The sequence below is a fragment of the Polistes dominula genome, unplaced genomic scaffold (assembly GCF_049000335.1).
Source record: "Polistes dominula isolate Pdom_NZ unplaced genomic scaffold, Pdom_raw_medaka contig_79, whole genome shotgun sequence".
Taxonomy (NCBI): Eukaryota; Metazoa; Arthropoda; class Insecta; order Hymenoptera; family Vespidae; genus Polistes; species Polistes dominula.
Window position 1 is genome coordinate 4,609,131 of NW_028300916.1, and position 18,095 is coordinate 4,627,225.

General features: G+C 27.9%; 2 protein-coding genes across 7 annotated transcripts; one reads left to right on the top strand and one right to left on the bottom strand.

Annotated features, from left to right (window-relative positions):
• Positions 1-2,485: 2,485 nt before the first annotated feature.
• Positions 2,486-6,199, top strand: tum (Rac GTPase activating protein tumbleweed). The gene is made up of 10 exons (XM_015322326.2): positions 2,486-2,856; positions 2,944-3,146; positions 3,223-3,377; positions 3,465-3,879; positions 3,974-4,143; positions 4,239-4,365; positions 4,446-4,678; positions 4,785-5,082; positions 5,171-5,346; positions 5,450-6,199. The coding sequence occupies exons 1-10, from the start codon at positions 2,772-2,774 to the stop codon at positions 5,511-5,513; spliced, it is 1,926 nt and encodes a 641-aa protein (XP_015177812.1). The 5' UTR covers positions 2,486-2,771; the 3' UTR covers positions 5,514-6,199.
• A 112-nt stretch (positions 6,200-6,311) lies between these two features.
• On the bottom strand, positions 6,312-18,012 carry Iml1 (GATOR complex protein Iml1). Of its 6 annotated transcripts, none has more exons than XM_015322328.2 (24): positions 17,614-18,012; positions 17,419-17,544; positions 16,821-17,292; positions 16,553-16,749; positions 16,184-16,467; positions 15,878-16,110; positions 15,584-15,799; positions 15,353-15,529; positions 15,133-15,273; positions 14,529-14,537; positions 12,782-12,999; positions 12,495-12,700; positions 12,241-12,415; positions 11,959-12,159; positions 10,993-11,088; positions 9,190-9,260; positions 8,638-8,748; positions 8,360-8,567; positions 8,174-8,282; positions 7,838-8,110; positions 7,589-7,749; positions 7,344-7,512; positions 6,946-7,262; positions 6,312-6,866 (listed from the first exon to the last, which is right to left on the bottom strand). In XM_015322328.2, the coding sequence occupies exons 1-24, from the start codon at positions 17,962-17,964 to the stop codon at positions 6,666-6,668; spliced, it is 4,722 nt and encodes a 1,573-aa protein (XP_015177814.1). In that variant the 5' UTR covers positions 17,965-18,012; the 3' UTR covers positions 6,312-6,665. The 6 variants fall into 6 exon arrangements, with proteins under 6 accessions (XP_015177814.1, XP_015177813.1, XP_089026850.1 ...); XM_015322327.2 differs by lacking the exon at positions 9,190-9,260 and adding an exon at positions 10,367-10,440; XM_089170724.1 differs by lacking the exons at positions 9,190-9,260; positions 14,529-14,537 and adding an exon at positions 10,367-10,440 and having other exon boundaries at positions 15,878-16,107.
• Between the last annotated feature and the right edge of the window lie 83 nt (positions 18,013-18,095).

Sequence of the window (18,095 nt, forward strand, 5' to 3'; positions counted from 1 at the left end):
GTGAGTTAAGCTCACGACGTTCCCGACAATAGTGTGTTAATATGAACTTATTTTATATCGAAGGAAACATCTTGTTACGGTCAAAAATCTTTTCTAGGTGACCGCTAAAAGGAGAAAGAGGAGGAGGAGGAGGAGGAGGAGGTAAGGGGTATTCTGATAGAGGGTAAAGTTCGAAAGGAGAACAAAATTGAGTAGTGTCCATAACGAAATGATTATTGATCGACCCTTTGGACTTGATATAATAGAGAAAGAGAGAGAAAGAGTCTATACGAACATAGAAACATATATATATGTATATAATTTTTTTGGTGAAATAGATCCGGAAAATTCGCGAAAGAAAAAAGAAAAAATGCTAGAGTTACGTGATATCCGTATAGTTTTCGATTACACCAATTCGTATTGGATTCTTCTTGCGTTGACCCGCAAGAGAGCCAAATGCGTTTCCCAACTCTCTGACCGACATAGCAATTTTTCATAAAAATATTGCCCAACGATTTCCTCCTGGCTCGGGTTCCCTCTTTACGCTTCTCTACTCTTCTCTTCTTTTCTCTGAACGTTCAGCAACCGAAGCATCTTTCTTCAAGTTTTCTGCACGATTTCCCACGCGCGAGCCTTGTGCCAGGTTCCAAGCAAAATAAGTTATAAATAATGACCAAAAGGCTAAGAAGAAATCTAAATCTTTCTATTTTTTTTTTTTTAAGTGAAAACTTCTTTAGAATGGAAGTGATCTGAAAAGAAAATAAACGCGGTCGGTCAGGAAACGGAGCTATGAAACGGAGGTATTTTCCGGAGAATAGTGAGATTTTTTCACTACTCAGAACATTTCTATTTATTCGTTCAGTATTTTAGAGATTAGAGATATTTAGAAATACTGATCTCCAATAAATAGCAGCAACATAACGAAAATTGAATAATTCAATAGAAACTCTAATCACACAAATAGTACTTATCTTTTCTGTCAAGAACAGTCCTTTCGAGATTCGGTTCTGTTTAAAATCGAACTTTCATGATATCAATTTGAAAAATTCTTGGGCGTAGTTTTGATAGTTCTGAATTTGTCTATTTCATTCTTTTTCTTTTTCTATAAAACGATATTGCATACGAAAATAAACTATTGTTGAACATCGACTCTCTCAATATAATTCTGTCTCATAAGAGAATAAGAATTCCAATACGTTCGATAAATTTTCAATATTACAAAGTTCTGTTCAGTTTATTTGTCAACAGGTCGTAAAGTTGCATAATTTGTGTCCAGTAAATTGTTCGTCCGAAAATGTGTTTTAAAAAATACAAGAAAATATAATTAAATGTTGCAATTCGAAAGTAAACTTGCATAATTATGAAAATAAAAATAACTATATTATTTGATTTCATTATTTTAATGTTTTTATATAAATTAAAAAATATTGATATTTGTATAATGATTTTAATATTTATTTCACACACACACTAAAATATTTAAATTACCCGCGAAATATTTAATGATCATAAAATCCTTAATTCGATTGATATAAATATTCAACTCTAATCTACTATCTATGCTCATAATTAATAAAATAAATAAAACACATATTTTTTCGTATTTTTCTACATGCATTTGTAAAAAAAAATCTTTATAATTAATAAATTCAATAAAAAAAAAAAAAAAACATGTGCGCATATCACACAAGTTAGAAGTGAAACCTTCAAATAAACAAGTTTCGAAAATAATTTATTATACAATATTATTATAATATTATTTGTTTTTTCAATTTGTAATTAATTATTTAATTATTAATTTAATTATAAAAGTTCGCGCCTGTGCATATGCAACCCTCCAGACACACTTTGAAAATGTTGCTTGCAAGCGCCATCTACTGGGACGGAATTTTTTGCAGTTAAAACTGTTTATACACGTATGTATGACGGGTTGCCTATCTTTCGGGTAGAAAAAAATTCCGTCCCGACAGATAACGCTCGCAAGCAACATTTTCAAAGTGTGTCTGGAGGGTTGTATTCATACAGGCGCACATTTTTATAATATTTACAAAGAAAGTAAATAATAAAACACTTTAAAAAATGTACGAAACAGATCATAAAGAGGAAACCGAGAGTAGGAAAAACTATATAACTATATTTTGTCTCATTCTCTCGCACTCTCAATCCTATATATTTGTCTCTTTTTCTCTTTTTACTTAGTATTAAGGCCATTTCTTTCCCCCTCTATATCGTCCGTTTCCTTTTTCTACTACATCCCGGTTTCGTTTTTCAACTACATCACTGCGTTTCATTTTTTCAAATCACACCCATTCTAAAGAAGTTTTTACTTCAAAAATAACAATTTACATAAATAACATTTGAAATTCCCTCGTTCGTATAGTTAGCTGCTCAATCGATACGTTTTTTGTGATTAGTCGTGCCATCTATCGTTGCATAGAAAAAATAACAACCAAACTCTGTTCCTATTGGTTAAATTCAAATCGTTATAGATTGAGCTGTTGAAATGTGATTTACATTATTAACGGATAATTCTTAGTGCAGAAGTTTTATAAAGTGAATCGTAAAATCTTATCATTTTGCATATTACATTGTTATTAAAAAAAAAAAAGTAAATTAATTTAATAATCCACATTGAAGATAATATAAATATGTAATCACTTCAAGTATGTGTTCGTGTACATGGTGAAATAAAAGCAGATGAATATTTGAATACTTGAAGGAAACATTTTAGAAAGGTTGCTGTTTATTATAGAATTTAGAAGTATTCAAGTGAATTCTTTTAATTTTTAAAAATGACTGCATCACTGTCGGTATTAGCAAGTCTTGACGAAGTAGTAAGATGTTCAAACGTCCTCATAAATGGATCTTGCGAAGAAGGTTAGTAAATGTTCTAAATATTTGTCTCTATATTAATATTTATTATAACATACATTGTTAATAATATTACATTTTACTTTCATTTAGAATTTCTTCAATTTGCTATTAATCAAGAAGAAATGCGACAAAAATGGTTGGCATCTGTTCAAGAATGTCAACGGCTTCATATAGCATTAGAAAAATCACATCATGAAACAACGCGTCTTGATAGAAAACTCAATCATGCTAGACGTTTGTTGAATGAAGAAAAACAGATGCGAAGAGCTGCCGAAGAAGAAAAACATTCTTTGGTATTATTATAATCTTCCTTTACATATATATGTATATAAAAATATAGCAATTTGTTGAATGTATAATATTTAACAGGAACGACAGATTGCTTTAGTCAGAGATCTTCTTTTTAATGACGGTGGGAGAAACTTGAATGATGAAACTAGAGAAAAATTACAATTTCTCAATAATACTTCTATAAATGGCAGAAACAGCAATATACATGTTAAAGAATTACACCATAATGATAAGTACGTTTACTTTTTATACAAAAATATAAAAAAAAAAAAAAAAAAAAAAACTATTACAAAGAACTAAATTTATCTGTTTGATTTTAGACTCAACACAATAACGGAGTTAGACTCTACTGGTTCTTTATTAAGTGACTTTAGTTGTTTTTCAAAATCGGAGGATGATTTAGATACAAGCGTTATTATTCAACAAAATCAAAAGAAAAGGGAATGGAAAGAACATAGACCAAGTGGAGAATACTCTCCAAAGAAACGTCGTAGTACACTGCAAAAAGTTGCAGAATTAAATACTTCTGACAAAATAATAGCTACTACTACTGTCACAGTGCCAAAAGAAGGTGCAATCACTGCCTCTTCAGTGATCGAAGCTATACCAATGAATGAAACTAACAATTCTCAAGGACACAATTCACAAAGTGCACGTAAAAGGCGCAAAAGTTTAGATCGTAGTAAAAATAAACTAACGCAATTAGATCTCAATGAAATAGCTGTTGATACTACAGTACGTAATTAATTTCTTTTTTATTTTATATTAATATTACTATTGATATATATATATATATATATATACATAAATATTGTTTTTTCTTCTAAAGCCTTCAGCACCAAAAGCAGATATTCTTACATCGGGTTCCGATTCAGAAACTGCTTTTAAACCGAGTCCAAATATTGGTGGGTACACTTTAAATATTAAAAATTCCAGAGGTCACAGTTTCACAGCAAAAACAGTTATTAAACCTGAAATTTGTACACCTTGTGGAAAACGGTAAGATATTTTCCATTTAAATTTTACACACACACACACATTATATATAAATACTTAAATTATAAATTAAATTATACATTTATTTTTACAATTAGAATTCGATTTGGTAAAGTAGCTGTCAAATGTAGAGACTGTAAAGCTACAGCACATACAGAATGTAAAGATGTAGTACCACTTCCATGTGTTCCAACAGGAAATACACCTACTTTCCGTGGTACTTCAGTAAGTATAAAATAAATGAAAAATAAGATATATTTTAATAATGAAATTAAACAATCATTTATTTCTTTGATTATTTTCAGGGTACTATAGCAGACTATGCTCCTATGATTCCTCCAATGGTGCCTTCATTAATAGTCCATTGTATTAATGAAGTAGAATTGAGAGGTATGAGTGAACAAGGATTATATAGAGTAAATGGCGGTATAACAGATGTTAAATGTTTGAAAGAAAAGTTTCTCAGAGGCAAAGGTGCACCTAATCTTTCTGAAATTGATATACCTACGATCTGTTCTACACTAAAAGATTTTCTTAGGTATATCTTTTCTTTATGATTTTATTTTATTATTTTATTTGAATAATATAATATAAAATAATTTGTAATAATCAGAGTAAATAACAATTGATATGTTTTATTATAGATCTTTGCGGGAACCTTTAATCACTGTAGCACTTTGGGCAGATTTTGTTCGTGCTACTTCTATTCCAGATAAAGAAGATGCAGAAGCAGCACTCTATCAAGCAATTTCAGAACTTCCACAGCCTAATCGAGACACACTTGCTTTTCTTGTGTTACATTTACAACGAGTATCAAGTAGTGCTGAATGTAAAATGCCAATAAGTAATCTCGCTAAAGTGTTTGGTCCAACTTTAGTTGGTTTCAGTTCTTTAGAACCATCTCCTACTTCTATGCTTAGTGAAACAAAAAATCAAGTTGCAGTATGTAAAAGTTAATATTTGTATTATGTAACTACAAATTTTATAAAATTGTGTTAACATTATTCGTATTATATTTTTTTTTTTTTAGATCGTGGAGAGCTTGTTAAAAATTCCATCTGATTATTGGGCAAACTTTGTTAATCCTGAAAATTTGAACAATATTGGTACTCCTAAAACTGGAGAATTAAGACATACACCATCTACAGAATCATTATTGAAACGTACAGCATCTCGTGGATTTTTCCATACACCTCTTACATCCAGGTTAGTTTAAAATCTTTTATAATTGACTATATTTTACTATATTCTACTCTTACTATGAGTATTTTGTTTGTCTTCATTTTAATACTATCTTTTTCTTTTTCAGTCGTACATTTATTAAGAAAAATAAAAAATACTTCGCAACTCCACCTTCTAGAATAGGGTATTAAGTATATATAGTATATATTAATAATAATTACTATATTATAATTTGTATAGATATAATGCAAAAAAACACTCTATCGAGATTAATTAAATGAAACGTTATATTTGCAATTTTGCCTTATAAAATTAAGTGAAACTGAGAGTCACACTTAATAATTAATTAACAATCAGCGATTGTTTAGGCTCACATTTAATTTGATTATATTTGATAATTAATAATTTCATCAATAACTTGCACAAAACTTTTCGTATTTACTATAAGAAGTGCCTTATAACATTTTTTTTTTTTACGTTTACTTATTACAAATACAATTACAAATAATATATATATATATATAATATGTTAGAGATAATAGTAGTACCTTGTTCATTTTAATTTTTTTTTTTTTTAACATTTAGTTCAAATCGACAGCGTACTTAATGTTAAAGTATAAGTAATTTGTAAAAAAGATATTCTATAATTCGTTTAATATTTATCTATCACATAAAAAAGAAAAAAAAGTATGACATATATTTTTATACTTATACTTTGTTTCTAGTTGTTTTTTGTATAAATATAAAACGATACTCTCTGTCGTTAAAAAGTAAATTTCTTTTACCATTTAACACGTGTTTAATTTCACTTAACAATACGTATATAAATATCTATTATTATAAAAAAAAAATAAAATAAAATAATAAGAAATAAAATCGATAATTGTAGTAAGATAATATTCTTGCAGTAAAATACACAACAAAAATAATTATTGTTTTATAAAAAAAAAAAACTATCTTCTTTAGAGAAATTGAATTTAACACACACACACTATATCTGTGCTTTTATTATTTCATATGTTCTACAAAACTTTCATTGTAATATACTCCGTTTCTTTTTTTTGTATTTTATTTTAAGACTTACATTTAGATCACAGCTAAAATTCACATTATTTGTTATGTTAATTTTTACCAATAACTGGAATAGAGTACGCGAGAGATCTAGTCATATGGTCATAGTAAAAATAATCAATCGATATTAATTATCATTTAAAGCTAATTCTTGAACGATATATATATATATATCCATAAATTCGTTTCTTTTTTTTCTTTTTTTACATTTTTATATTTTTAATAAAACTTAATTATATGTGTGCCTCTTCTTCTTCTTCTTCTTCTTCTTCTTACTGCTTTAAACGCGTACAACTTTTTTCTTTTAACTCCCAACAAGAATCCCAAAATTGTTTCAATCTATTATCCCCATTTGAACAAAAGTGTTTAAAATCTTGAATAATTTTCTTTTGAAACAATTCATCACCGGCTGATGTGGATAAAGATCTCCACTTCCGACTGATCATATGATTCCATGACCAAAGAAATCCCATCTTCAAATAAAACAAAAATATCATTTCTTATATTATCCCTATGATTAACTTAATATTAATAAATAATTAATATACTTACTCGTCTATCTACATTATAATCATCTTTACTTTTGCCACTAACATGACGTGTTATATATGCTTCATGTGGACTTGGTTGTTCAGGATGTACTGGATATCTTTTTTGTCCTGTACTTCTTCTTACTATATTTGTACCAGCACGTTGACGTGGCCTTGTACTTTTAGTCGATGGTACAAGTATAAAAGCATTTCCAGTCATATGAACATATTGATGATCATTTTCCGAACTTTCAATCAAACAGGGTATAAAACCAAATCTTCGTAATATAGCTTCTTGAAATAAGAATAATCTTTGAGCATAAGTATCTTCGCGAAATTCTGAAAATACATATACATTTTTTAACGAATATATCAGAACATGATCTGATATGAAATATCTTTGATTATTTATTAACAAACCTTCAAATAGAAATTGTTTATTTCCCATAAGACATTCTGTATCTAGTGGTATAAAAATAGGACCTCTTAAAGGATCACTTTTTAAAGTAAATGGTAATGCTAACAAATCACTTGGAATTGGTATCATTTGAATTCCACACATTTGAGCTTTACGTTGCCAGATGAATATCTTAGTAAAGAAAAATTTGTTATAATATAAGTTCATTATAAAATTATAGTTAATAATTTATGAATATAATACTTACAAGATCAGCTACAATACTACCAGATGAAGCTACCCATTGCACTACAAGTTCGTAAGAATGATCAATCATATAAACAGATTGATACCTGAGATGTCCCCATTCTATTCTATCACTTTTGTTATTGATATCAATGTCTAAATGCGTGTGTTTATATGGTGGACCTGCATAATTGAGACAATTCATTAAATATGTTCTTAATATGAACATAAACAAAAATACAACAGTATATTATAATATAAAAAATACAACCATTCAATTCCTTCTCCTCCAAGAAACTTGTTAAATCTAAATCGTCCCTTAAAAATAATGGTACATTCGATTCATCAACAGTATCATAATTAGGTATAGATATAGGAGATGACACTGTTGGTAAAGTGGTAGTAGTGGTACTAGTAGTAGTAGTTGTAGTAGTAGCAATAGTAGTAGTTGGTTCGCACCAACCTTTGGGAGCTTTCATTTCAACTTCCACCCATTCATTTTCAAAACTTTGAAGATCACCCAGAGGTGGTGAATAATCTGCAGCTAAAATAAAAACAGAATGAAAAATATTCAATTCTATATCAATTAAATTATCTGAAACTTTACCTTTTTGATTTTCCTTATCCTGAACTATATGATATAAATAAAATCCTAATATAAAAGGTTTAGAAAAATCTCCAGATGCGTGACAAATAAGAGTTTCTTGAATCATTCCCTACAACAAAGTATGTATATATAATGTTAGGATAGAATTCGATACAAGTTTATACATTGTAATATTTGTTATCTTACTTTTATAGTATTAATGGCACTTTCAACAGTAACACCACCTTCTGTATTATTACTTAGCCATTGTACCGCATCTGCACTAACAAAAGTTTGACTCGGTAAAGATGGATGTTGTGTAAGAAATCCTACTCCTGTTTGTGGATGTTTCATAGCTTCCAAAATTTCAGCATTTGTAGCATTACTTTTCAACTTCGTTAATTCCATATTAGTACTAAAAATAAATCATTAATTAATAGATAATATAAATAAATCACACATAAGAAGGAATATTAATTAAATACCTATCCTCATTAGTTTCAAAGTGATCTTGCTGTTGTTGCTCTAAAGCAAGAGGAAGAACTGCTTCACTCGCAGGAGAGACTCTTCCTCTATCCATTACCTTGGAACCTGATCTAATGTCATAAAATAATATTACAAATTTGTTCATATATCATCTTATAAAATATGATCAAAGTGAAAAAATGAAATGCGTAGTGCTTAGTGGATTAAGCAATGTACATTGTTGCTGCAGAAACAAGCTAACAAGTCTCTTATATATTATTTTTTATCATTATGAAAGATTTATTAAGAAATTTCATTTGTATGTATAAGTTTGAACATTGCTTTTAACAAAGAGAAAAATAAAAATATTTCAACTTTATTTGATATTATCAAATATATTAAGTTAAATGGCTCATCATCATTATGAACCTTTTGTTTTTGAAGAAGAAGAAGAAGAAGAAAAAAAATATATACATACATACATACATACATACCCAAATATGAATAACAAAAAATCAAATTTGAAATAAATATTTATATTAAAAGAGAGAGAGGTAAGAGAATGAACCAACCTGTTTGGCACGTGACGAGGAGTGTCGAGGCACGTGCGTGCAGCCACAGCGGTATTCACTACATGCCTCTCCTGTACAGAGAACCCCGTCACTCCCACACTCACTACCAATCATATACTCTAGGTAGAGTCTCTGCATATATATTTAATCATGCCTTATATTAAGATTTTGACTTTTATCTCTACACTGGCAAAATATATCGTGCAGATACTCTATATACTTGTTTCATAGTAGTAACAAAAAAAAAAAAAGGATGAAGTAAGCTGTAACGTATAGAATGTATATAAAAATCTTTCTTTTTTTTTTTTTTTTTTTGTTCAGCACATATAGATTGAAATAGTTTTGTCCATAAACCTCTTCCAAAGTTAACAGTAATATTAGATTAGAGATTAATTATAAAGATATATTGCTTGTTATTAATTAAGGCATACAATACTTATAATGCAAATTATAAATACAAAGCAAATATCTATGGTGTAAAGTATTTTTCTATCACCATCTCTTATTTCATATATTAGCATTAAAATAAACAAATTATAATTACAGTATAACACTATGGATGACAGATACGAATAATTCAAATTAAATTAATCATAATAAAAGCATATATTATTAACACATAACATTCTAAACATTGAATATAAATATAAATATATATATATATATATATATTTTGGTTTTTTTTCTTTTTTTATATCTATATTGTTTTCACACAATTTTTAATAAAACGGGTTGTCTATCACCATGAATGCTAAACTGAAAATTAATTGTATTATCACAATCAAACATAGATAATAATACTAATAAAACACAAAGAAATTATGCAAGGTAAAACAATTTCGAGAACTTGTCGAATTACTACATTGATTTTGTAACCAGTTAGCTGTTATTGATGAATAATACTTGCCATGCGAACAAAATAATTACCATTTGCTATTTAAGGATATCAAAATTCAATGTTTTTTTTTTTTTTTTTTTTTTCATTAAATATTGAAAAATATTATATATTTCCTGAAACAATGTTGTAATTCAATTCTCGTGCTACATATATAGACAAGCAGAAGAAGTGTCTAACACCAATTTGGCATGGTCCACTGGAATAAAAAAAGGTGACGAACTACATAGTGAAATTAGCAAAAAGCAAATGCTGAAATCATTAATTTAAGCATGTTCAAACCTTGGTCGTGGTTTCTCTGGTAGACGGTTGCTCCCAAGTCGTTCCCTAAAGGGAGAGCTGCTTACTAGACTGGTCTGTAAAGTATGATGAAAAGTATGGATAATTGTGAGGGCATGATTGAAGCTGATGATTATGAAGATAGATATCTCTGTCTATTTATAATAATATAAAAGGAAAGACATGATCATTATTATATAAGAAGAAGAAGAAAAAAAAGAAGATAATGTTTCATAAATATTATAAATATTGAAAATATAAATGAATTAAACAACGGTAAACATCTCACGCATAATGAGAAAGCTCGCTATAAATTGTGGATGCACATTCAAGGCTAGTATATATATATATATATATCAAGCATATTCAAAAATCAATATTAAGTACAGTACATAAGCTTTATGATAATTCGAAATAACATTTATTTAAAAGCAATTAAATTGTATTCACAGGCATAAAAGGAATTACTTATATTCATATATTGAATATAAATGGTGCATATTAATAAGATATCAATTTATAGATTGAAGTTCATATTTTTCTGCTCGATATTATCTAATTCAAAGCTTAGACCTGATTAGATTAATAGCTGCCTCAATAGATGGAGGCTATTTTGCTAGGGGAAGTACCTGGTTAGTGAGGAATATTAGGCTCGTGCTGTGCCTGCGTCTGGTCAAATGAGAGGCAGGGTCTCTTGGAGGGACACCACTTAGAACTGTGGGGCTCTGAAACATAGCATGCTAAATACCCCATCCCTACTGCCTGCTTAAATATTTGTTTATATATATATATATTATTTTATGTGGCCACATAATTGTAATGGAAAAAAACTATTTGTTTCTGAACCATCAAGAGCATCGTAAATGTTTTTTTCAGTATATTGTAACTATAAAATCAGCCTATGAATGTAGGAAAAGAAAGTTAGTTGCTTTGAATACTTTTGTCCAATATATTGTAGTAGTGGTAGTGAATGTTTTTAACTACACAAGCTTATTATGGAAGCCGTGCATATATATCTCGCCTCCTATTTGTTTTTATTCACAGCTATTTATATATTTCTATAGATTTAAAATAATACATGCAATAATTTTATATTACATTATTATTATAGTATAAAATGTATTTATAGAAGATATTACCAAGAAGACATGAAATATTACATTACACTATTAACATATAAAGATAAACGCAGAAATTAAATATGAAGCTAATTATTAAATGAAATCAATCAAACAATTTTTGCATAAATAAAAATGAAAAATAAAATATAAGTTTAATAATAATCACATGAGCATAATTGAACTACAGAACTTTGGCATGCACATTCTAACGTAGTAGTGCTAATAAAATAAAATAAAATAAAATAATATAATATAATATAATTTAAATTAATATCACAATTAAATTAATAGTTAAACAACGAATCAATTATTTGCTAGATAAAAATATCAATAACAATGTTATTTCTTTATGATAATTCAATATCATATATTATTTTCTTGCATACACATAAATTGTTCACAATTTGAAAATATATATATATTATATTTTTAAATTAGACAAAGAAAAATTAAATAGATATTATTATACATTACCCAATTTTTATTAGGAAGCGGTCGTCGTATTTTGTTCAACCATCCTTCTATAAAACGCAAAAATCCATCCATGAGAGAAGCTTGCTCGGCTGCTGAAGCTGGTGTATATATGTCGCATTTTGATGAACCTTCTAAAATTTTTCGTGTTGCAAAATTGTTCATTGGCAATAAGAATACTCTAAACCTCCAATATTTAAGTGTCTTAAAATAAAATAAAAATTATACGATAGATAATGATTTATTCTATACAATTTTAAAATATGAAATTATTAAAATAACTACCTCTACTAAAGAAAAATCAGTATGTCCTCTTGTGCATATATAATGATCTAAATAATTCCAATTATAATTTTCAAGTTTCTCTGTTGTAAAAGATACCCATGATACTTCATAAGTATCATGATGAGGAGCATGAAATCTATATCGATAATGGATATTAAATGGTGGATAAGGATGCCTAAAAAATAAATAATATTATAAATTATTATATTTTGTAGTATTGTATAGATGTATATTATAAATAGTTATTTATATACCTTGGCCTGTATCTTGTAACTGTTATAGAGTTACCGTAAAGTGATATTTTATGAAAAATTCGTCCAATACTAAGCAAGTATTCTTCTTTTGGTTCAGATTCTGTTTGTCTTCCTCGCATTACAGAACTTATGGGTGCAGCTGTACCACTACCAGGTGTATTACTTTGATTTTTATTGATAGGTGGTAATAAAATTAGTTGAAAACCCTAAAATAATTGAAATATAAGTATAATTATAACAACAAATATTACTATTATTATGAAAGTATAAAAAAAATGATCTCATACTTGAGCCAGTCTCTGTGAAACGAGTTCTTTGAAGACTTCTGCAGTTGTTAAAGGTTTTTTATAAACTGCTCGTTGTTGTGCAAAATCTGCATTTACATCATCTGGTAAAAGATTATAGTCAGAAACAACATAATCATTTTGTAAACTCCTTTTATCTGGGAAGTAATCTGTAGTAATAGGCAAACAAGCAGGAATTGTTAATGACTTCCAGTCAACACCTAAAGAATAAAAAAGACAGACTATAATATAATATTTGTTAAATTATAATAAGTACAAAAAGCAAGTATTGAAATTATACCAATTACACATTCAGCATCTTAACTTTAGTAAAAATTGTATACAATATATCTCTCTGCCGTTTTTGATTATCTTACGTTGAATTATTTTTTTAATTAAAAGAAATATTTATTCTTTTAATTAAATTGATTAATTTAAATTAAATTAAAAATGTTATTTAATTCTTTACGACAATAATTTATATCGTAACTTTCTTTTATGTTAAAAATAAAATATAACTAAAAAAATATGTAGCATATATAGTGTATAAATAATATATACCTGTACAATACCTAGATGTTAAAATTAACATAAAAAAAAAACAAAACTATATCAAAGAAGTACAAAGTGCACAATAAAATTTAGTTACTATATCACACAGAACTTTGAATATAAGGCAATATAAGGCTTCTTTTTTTTTTTTTTTTTTTTTTTTTTAACACAAATTAAATATGCATTTGTGATAACTACATGTATGATGTATTGAAATAATATGATTATTTTGTAGGACTACAAAAAGGAGAGAATATAATATTGAGTTTATGTATATGCAAAACATAAATAATTCTAATTATGTACGCGTGCGTGTGTCGCGTGCGTGCATATGTCGTGCCGTATTAAATGCAAAGCTGCCTCTAAGCATGAAGATGTATATATTAAAAATGATATTACTACGTACTTTTACTAAATAGATATTTTTAGGTATTCAAATGTTAGTCTTAAAAATACGTTGCATATTATTTCTGTTGTAATACAACATAACTTGAATATAAATATTCATGTTCGTTTAAATGACACATTTGATTACCTTAAAATAGCAAAAAGCATAGGATCGAAAGAGAAATAATGGCATATACAACATGGAATACAAAAGAACTTATAAAATAGAAGAGTTATATAAATCCTGTAGTATTGGATTGATTTCCTTTTTAAGTTTTGCAGAAGGCTAACATCTTCTAAAAAAAAAAAAAAAGCAGATCTTAACAAAGAGGTACATCTATGTATAAAAGCATTTTATAAAATAAAATTAAACGTTACACACATTTAAGTGCATGTATAAAATACATATACAAATATGCAAGTCCACATAACCAGATTGTTATATATATATATATATATAATATAATGAAATATTATTATATCCCTTAAATATACCGCTAAAATTAATAAACAATGTAACAGAAGTAATTAATAAAGAAAGACTATACTATCCTGATATTAAAGACATATTTTAAATATTGACTACGTAGCTTGAAATAAATAACTTCATTGATTAAATAGTTCAACTTGAATAACACACAAATGGCTATGTACAATATGCATGCACAGAAAACAAGAATAGAAATAAGAGAAATTAGAAAGACAATGAGAAACTAATTTAGGAGTAGTGACAGTTCTACTTGGACTTAATATCCCAAAATAAATGTATACCATAACCGAGAATCAACTTTCAGTAATATATGGCGCTAACCTATGATTGCTGTTTAATGTGACATCATAGTTGCACATCACACACGCATCAATACGTCCAGCGTTGCGTCCCAATAAGACGTACCATAGCATGGAAATAAATGCAATACCATTATTTTTTTTTTATCTCCGATTGTGGGTTTATGTTGATAATATGTAAAATTATTTCTAAAAATGAATAGTCCTTTTAATCCATATTAATGTCTGACATAACAGTGTGAACGATATTGCTTCTTTAATGAATCTGTCTCAAATAAATATAAATAATACTTTATTCATGTTATTACTGATTGAGTTATATTCCAATATAATTAATATAAAGGATCTGATGAGATTGTTTTAAAAACATTCAATGGTGAAATAAATATGTACTAATAATGCAAAAACCACACAAGAAGCAGTATAACATTATATGTAAGATGAAATGATGTGAATAGTTATATAAAAAGTAATTGCAGATTACTTAGAGATTCTCTCATTTACACTGTAATCCTACTTTCATTTTGATTATGTAATTATTTGTTCATTTAATCTTATTAATAATACTTCACCTTACTTTATGCAAAATTTGTAGATAAAGATATATGGAATAATTATTGGCAAACCTGTTGTAAGTGCTGGTGTCCACTCCTGCTCACCAGTGGCACCCCATAAAAGTGTTAAACTCTTATTAGTTCCAGATGAATTAGTATTTGAAACTTTATCTCCGCCTATCAGATTTATTCGTTGAAACTTCCCTTTTGTATCTATAATAAAAAATATATATGTATATTGTGCAGTTAAAAATCACATATAAATATTCTATGTATCATTGAGAGTACTAACGATCTTGAAATCCAATTTGAGATGCTGATCTTGATATATGATGTGGATTACTAGTTGTTGTAATTTGCTCCATAGGAGATCCACTCAATGTTGAGGTGGTATCACTCTGGGGTTCAGGATGTGGCTGAGTTGGAACAGCTTGATAATGATGTTGTTGTATTAGAACACCCGATGGACCTAAAATTATTATTACTGTAAAATATGATATAACGATCTAACAATTATAGTTACCTTTAGGAAATATATGACTCCATCTGCGTCTATTGCTAGTTAGTTTTATAGTAACATGTGAAGGATCAAAAGGATTGATAAGTGCTCTGCTAGGTCTGACTATATTTGTAGGCTGAGAAATTGAATTAGTTGGACTACCAGCACTTCCAACAACTGGTCTGAATGGTGGTGATATTTCAGAATCAGTTATATCACTTTTAATAGATGTTCTTGACACTATCAAAATAACAAATTTTAAATATATAACATTCCATTTTGATTAGTGAAAATATTTAAATCAATATAATTACATACCATTTGCTTCCTCATTAGAATCGATATTCTCAACACTTTCTGCCCTATGAGGTATAGAGATTGCAGCACTTCTTGCTGCTGCTGGTATTAATGCATGTGTTTCAGGTGGTGGATGATGAATATCAGGATCTGACATTTTACGTTTTAAAAGCTTTAATATGTGAGCATTGTTATGAGTCTCAATGCATGCTACACTTGTTTTTTTGGTTCTCGTAGTAACTCTTTGCAAACTACTTTAATTAAAGATTGAAATTACATATATTATAAACAAAATTAAAATAATATGCGAGTAATAATATATAATACCTTGAAGTGTGAACATGAGGTAATTGAAAAACTTGAGCGTCATAAGCGTCATAATCAAATAAAGAATTGTGCAAACATTCCCTGGGATCTTCTTGTAAAAGTTTAGTTTTACAATTTAATTTGCCATTATCCGTAGAATGTTTAGACACCTTTTGAGGCAATTTAATGCGTGGTATAAAAGTAGAGTAAGGTATTTTTTTATTCGTCGAATAAAAACTAAGATTAATCCAATGAGGCATACTGTAGTCATCTGGTGCATTTATAGACGTATCCTTATTATGAAACTATAATAATATGTTTCTCATAATAATATATTCCTTTTTTAATCAATAAATATAATGAATACTACAAGATAATAGAATGTATTACCTTTAATAAAGGAACTGCATGCAATGGTTGTTCTCCAACACAAACTAAATCGCTATTTACACCATTGTCAATAACTCTTTGTTTAGTAACATTAGTCAATTCTCGATCAACTTCAAATACACCTACACCTGGAGTTATTACAACTGACAATTGACCTGTTCTATCAAAACTACGGTCAAGATAATGTTTTTCAAAAACTGTAAACAAAATATAAATTAAAAAATATAAAATGTGTAAATACTTTGTTTATATAATTATTGATTATTACCATTTAATGACATATTCAGGACTTCTAAAAAATTGCCTTGGGCTGCTGTAGAGTTAACTGCTTTAGGCATAACAATATCTGGCCTTTGATGATATTCCAAAACAATTTTTTGATAATCAGTAAACAATTTACGTAATTGTACCAATACATTACTCCAATCTTCATATCTTTCATTCTGTACTGCTACTCTATAAAAATCTTCATAGAATCTACCTCTATAATCATGTTGTAAACAATCTCTCATATGATTTGGAAACTCTTCTAAACTCGTGGCATTATAAAATGTTCTTGAGAACAAAACTATTGTTACTTCATGATTACTACCATTCTTTTTCCATTTTTGAAATAGATCTGCTAAAAATCCATTAACTGCTTTTTCAAAATAAAGATCGCCATGGATGTCAAAATCCCACATTTCTGAACTCATTTGAATAAAAAGGTAAACCATACTTGTAGAAGAACGAAAGACTACCTAAATCATATAATAATGAAACAAAGTTAACATATAATTTAATTCTTAATCTTTTATATATATATATATATATATATATATATATATATATATATATAATAAATAAATGTAAAATCTTTTTTATACCTTAGTATCATCAGTGATAACACCACAAGCAACTCTATCACCTTGAGACCACATTTCATAAACTTGGCAACGAATACTACCTCCACAAAATTCAATCTTCTTATTCATATAAACACAGGTATTCACCTAAAATTAAACAAATACATAACAAATAAAAAGGAATCATGATAATAACAAATAAAAATAAAAATATACCAAGCTATTTTTTAATCTCCACATTTCACTGCGTCCCATATATTGATCTTTGAATGTTAGCTCAACAGAGTCTAACGCTACATCTTCTGGATTGACAATATTCATATAAACATCAGCAAAAGTTCTTAATTGAAACATAGTTGCTACATTATTTTCAACACTAATTGTTTCACGTCCTTGAAGATCTTCTTTAAATAATGTAACTTGTAGAAGTAAGCGGCTAAATTCATCCTCTGGATGATAAATTTCAACAACATCGCCAGTCTTAATTCCTGGATAATCTTTGGGATTAATTATTAAATCTTCGCCACTAAAGTTTTTTTGATGTACAATTAATTTAAATAACTTCATTTTTAACCCATCACTTTAAAAATCAGCTGTGGTCTTATATTATTATACATATATATGGTGAATGAGGAAAGTTTCTAGATTTGTCACTAGGTGGCGCTTCAATCGTCGTTAATTTTAGCTCGGTATCACAC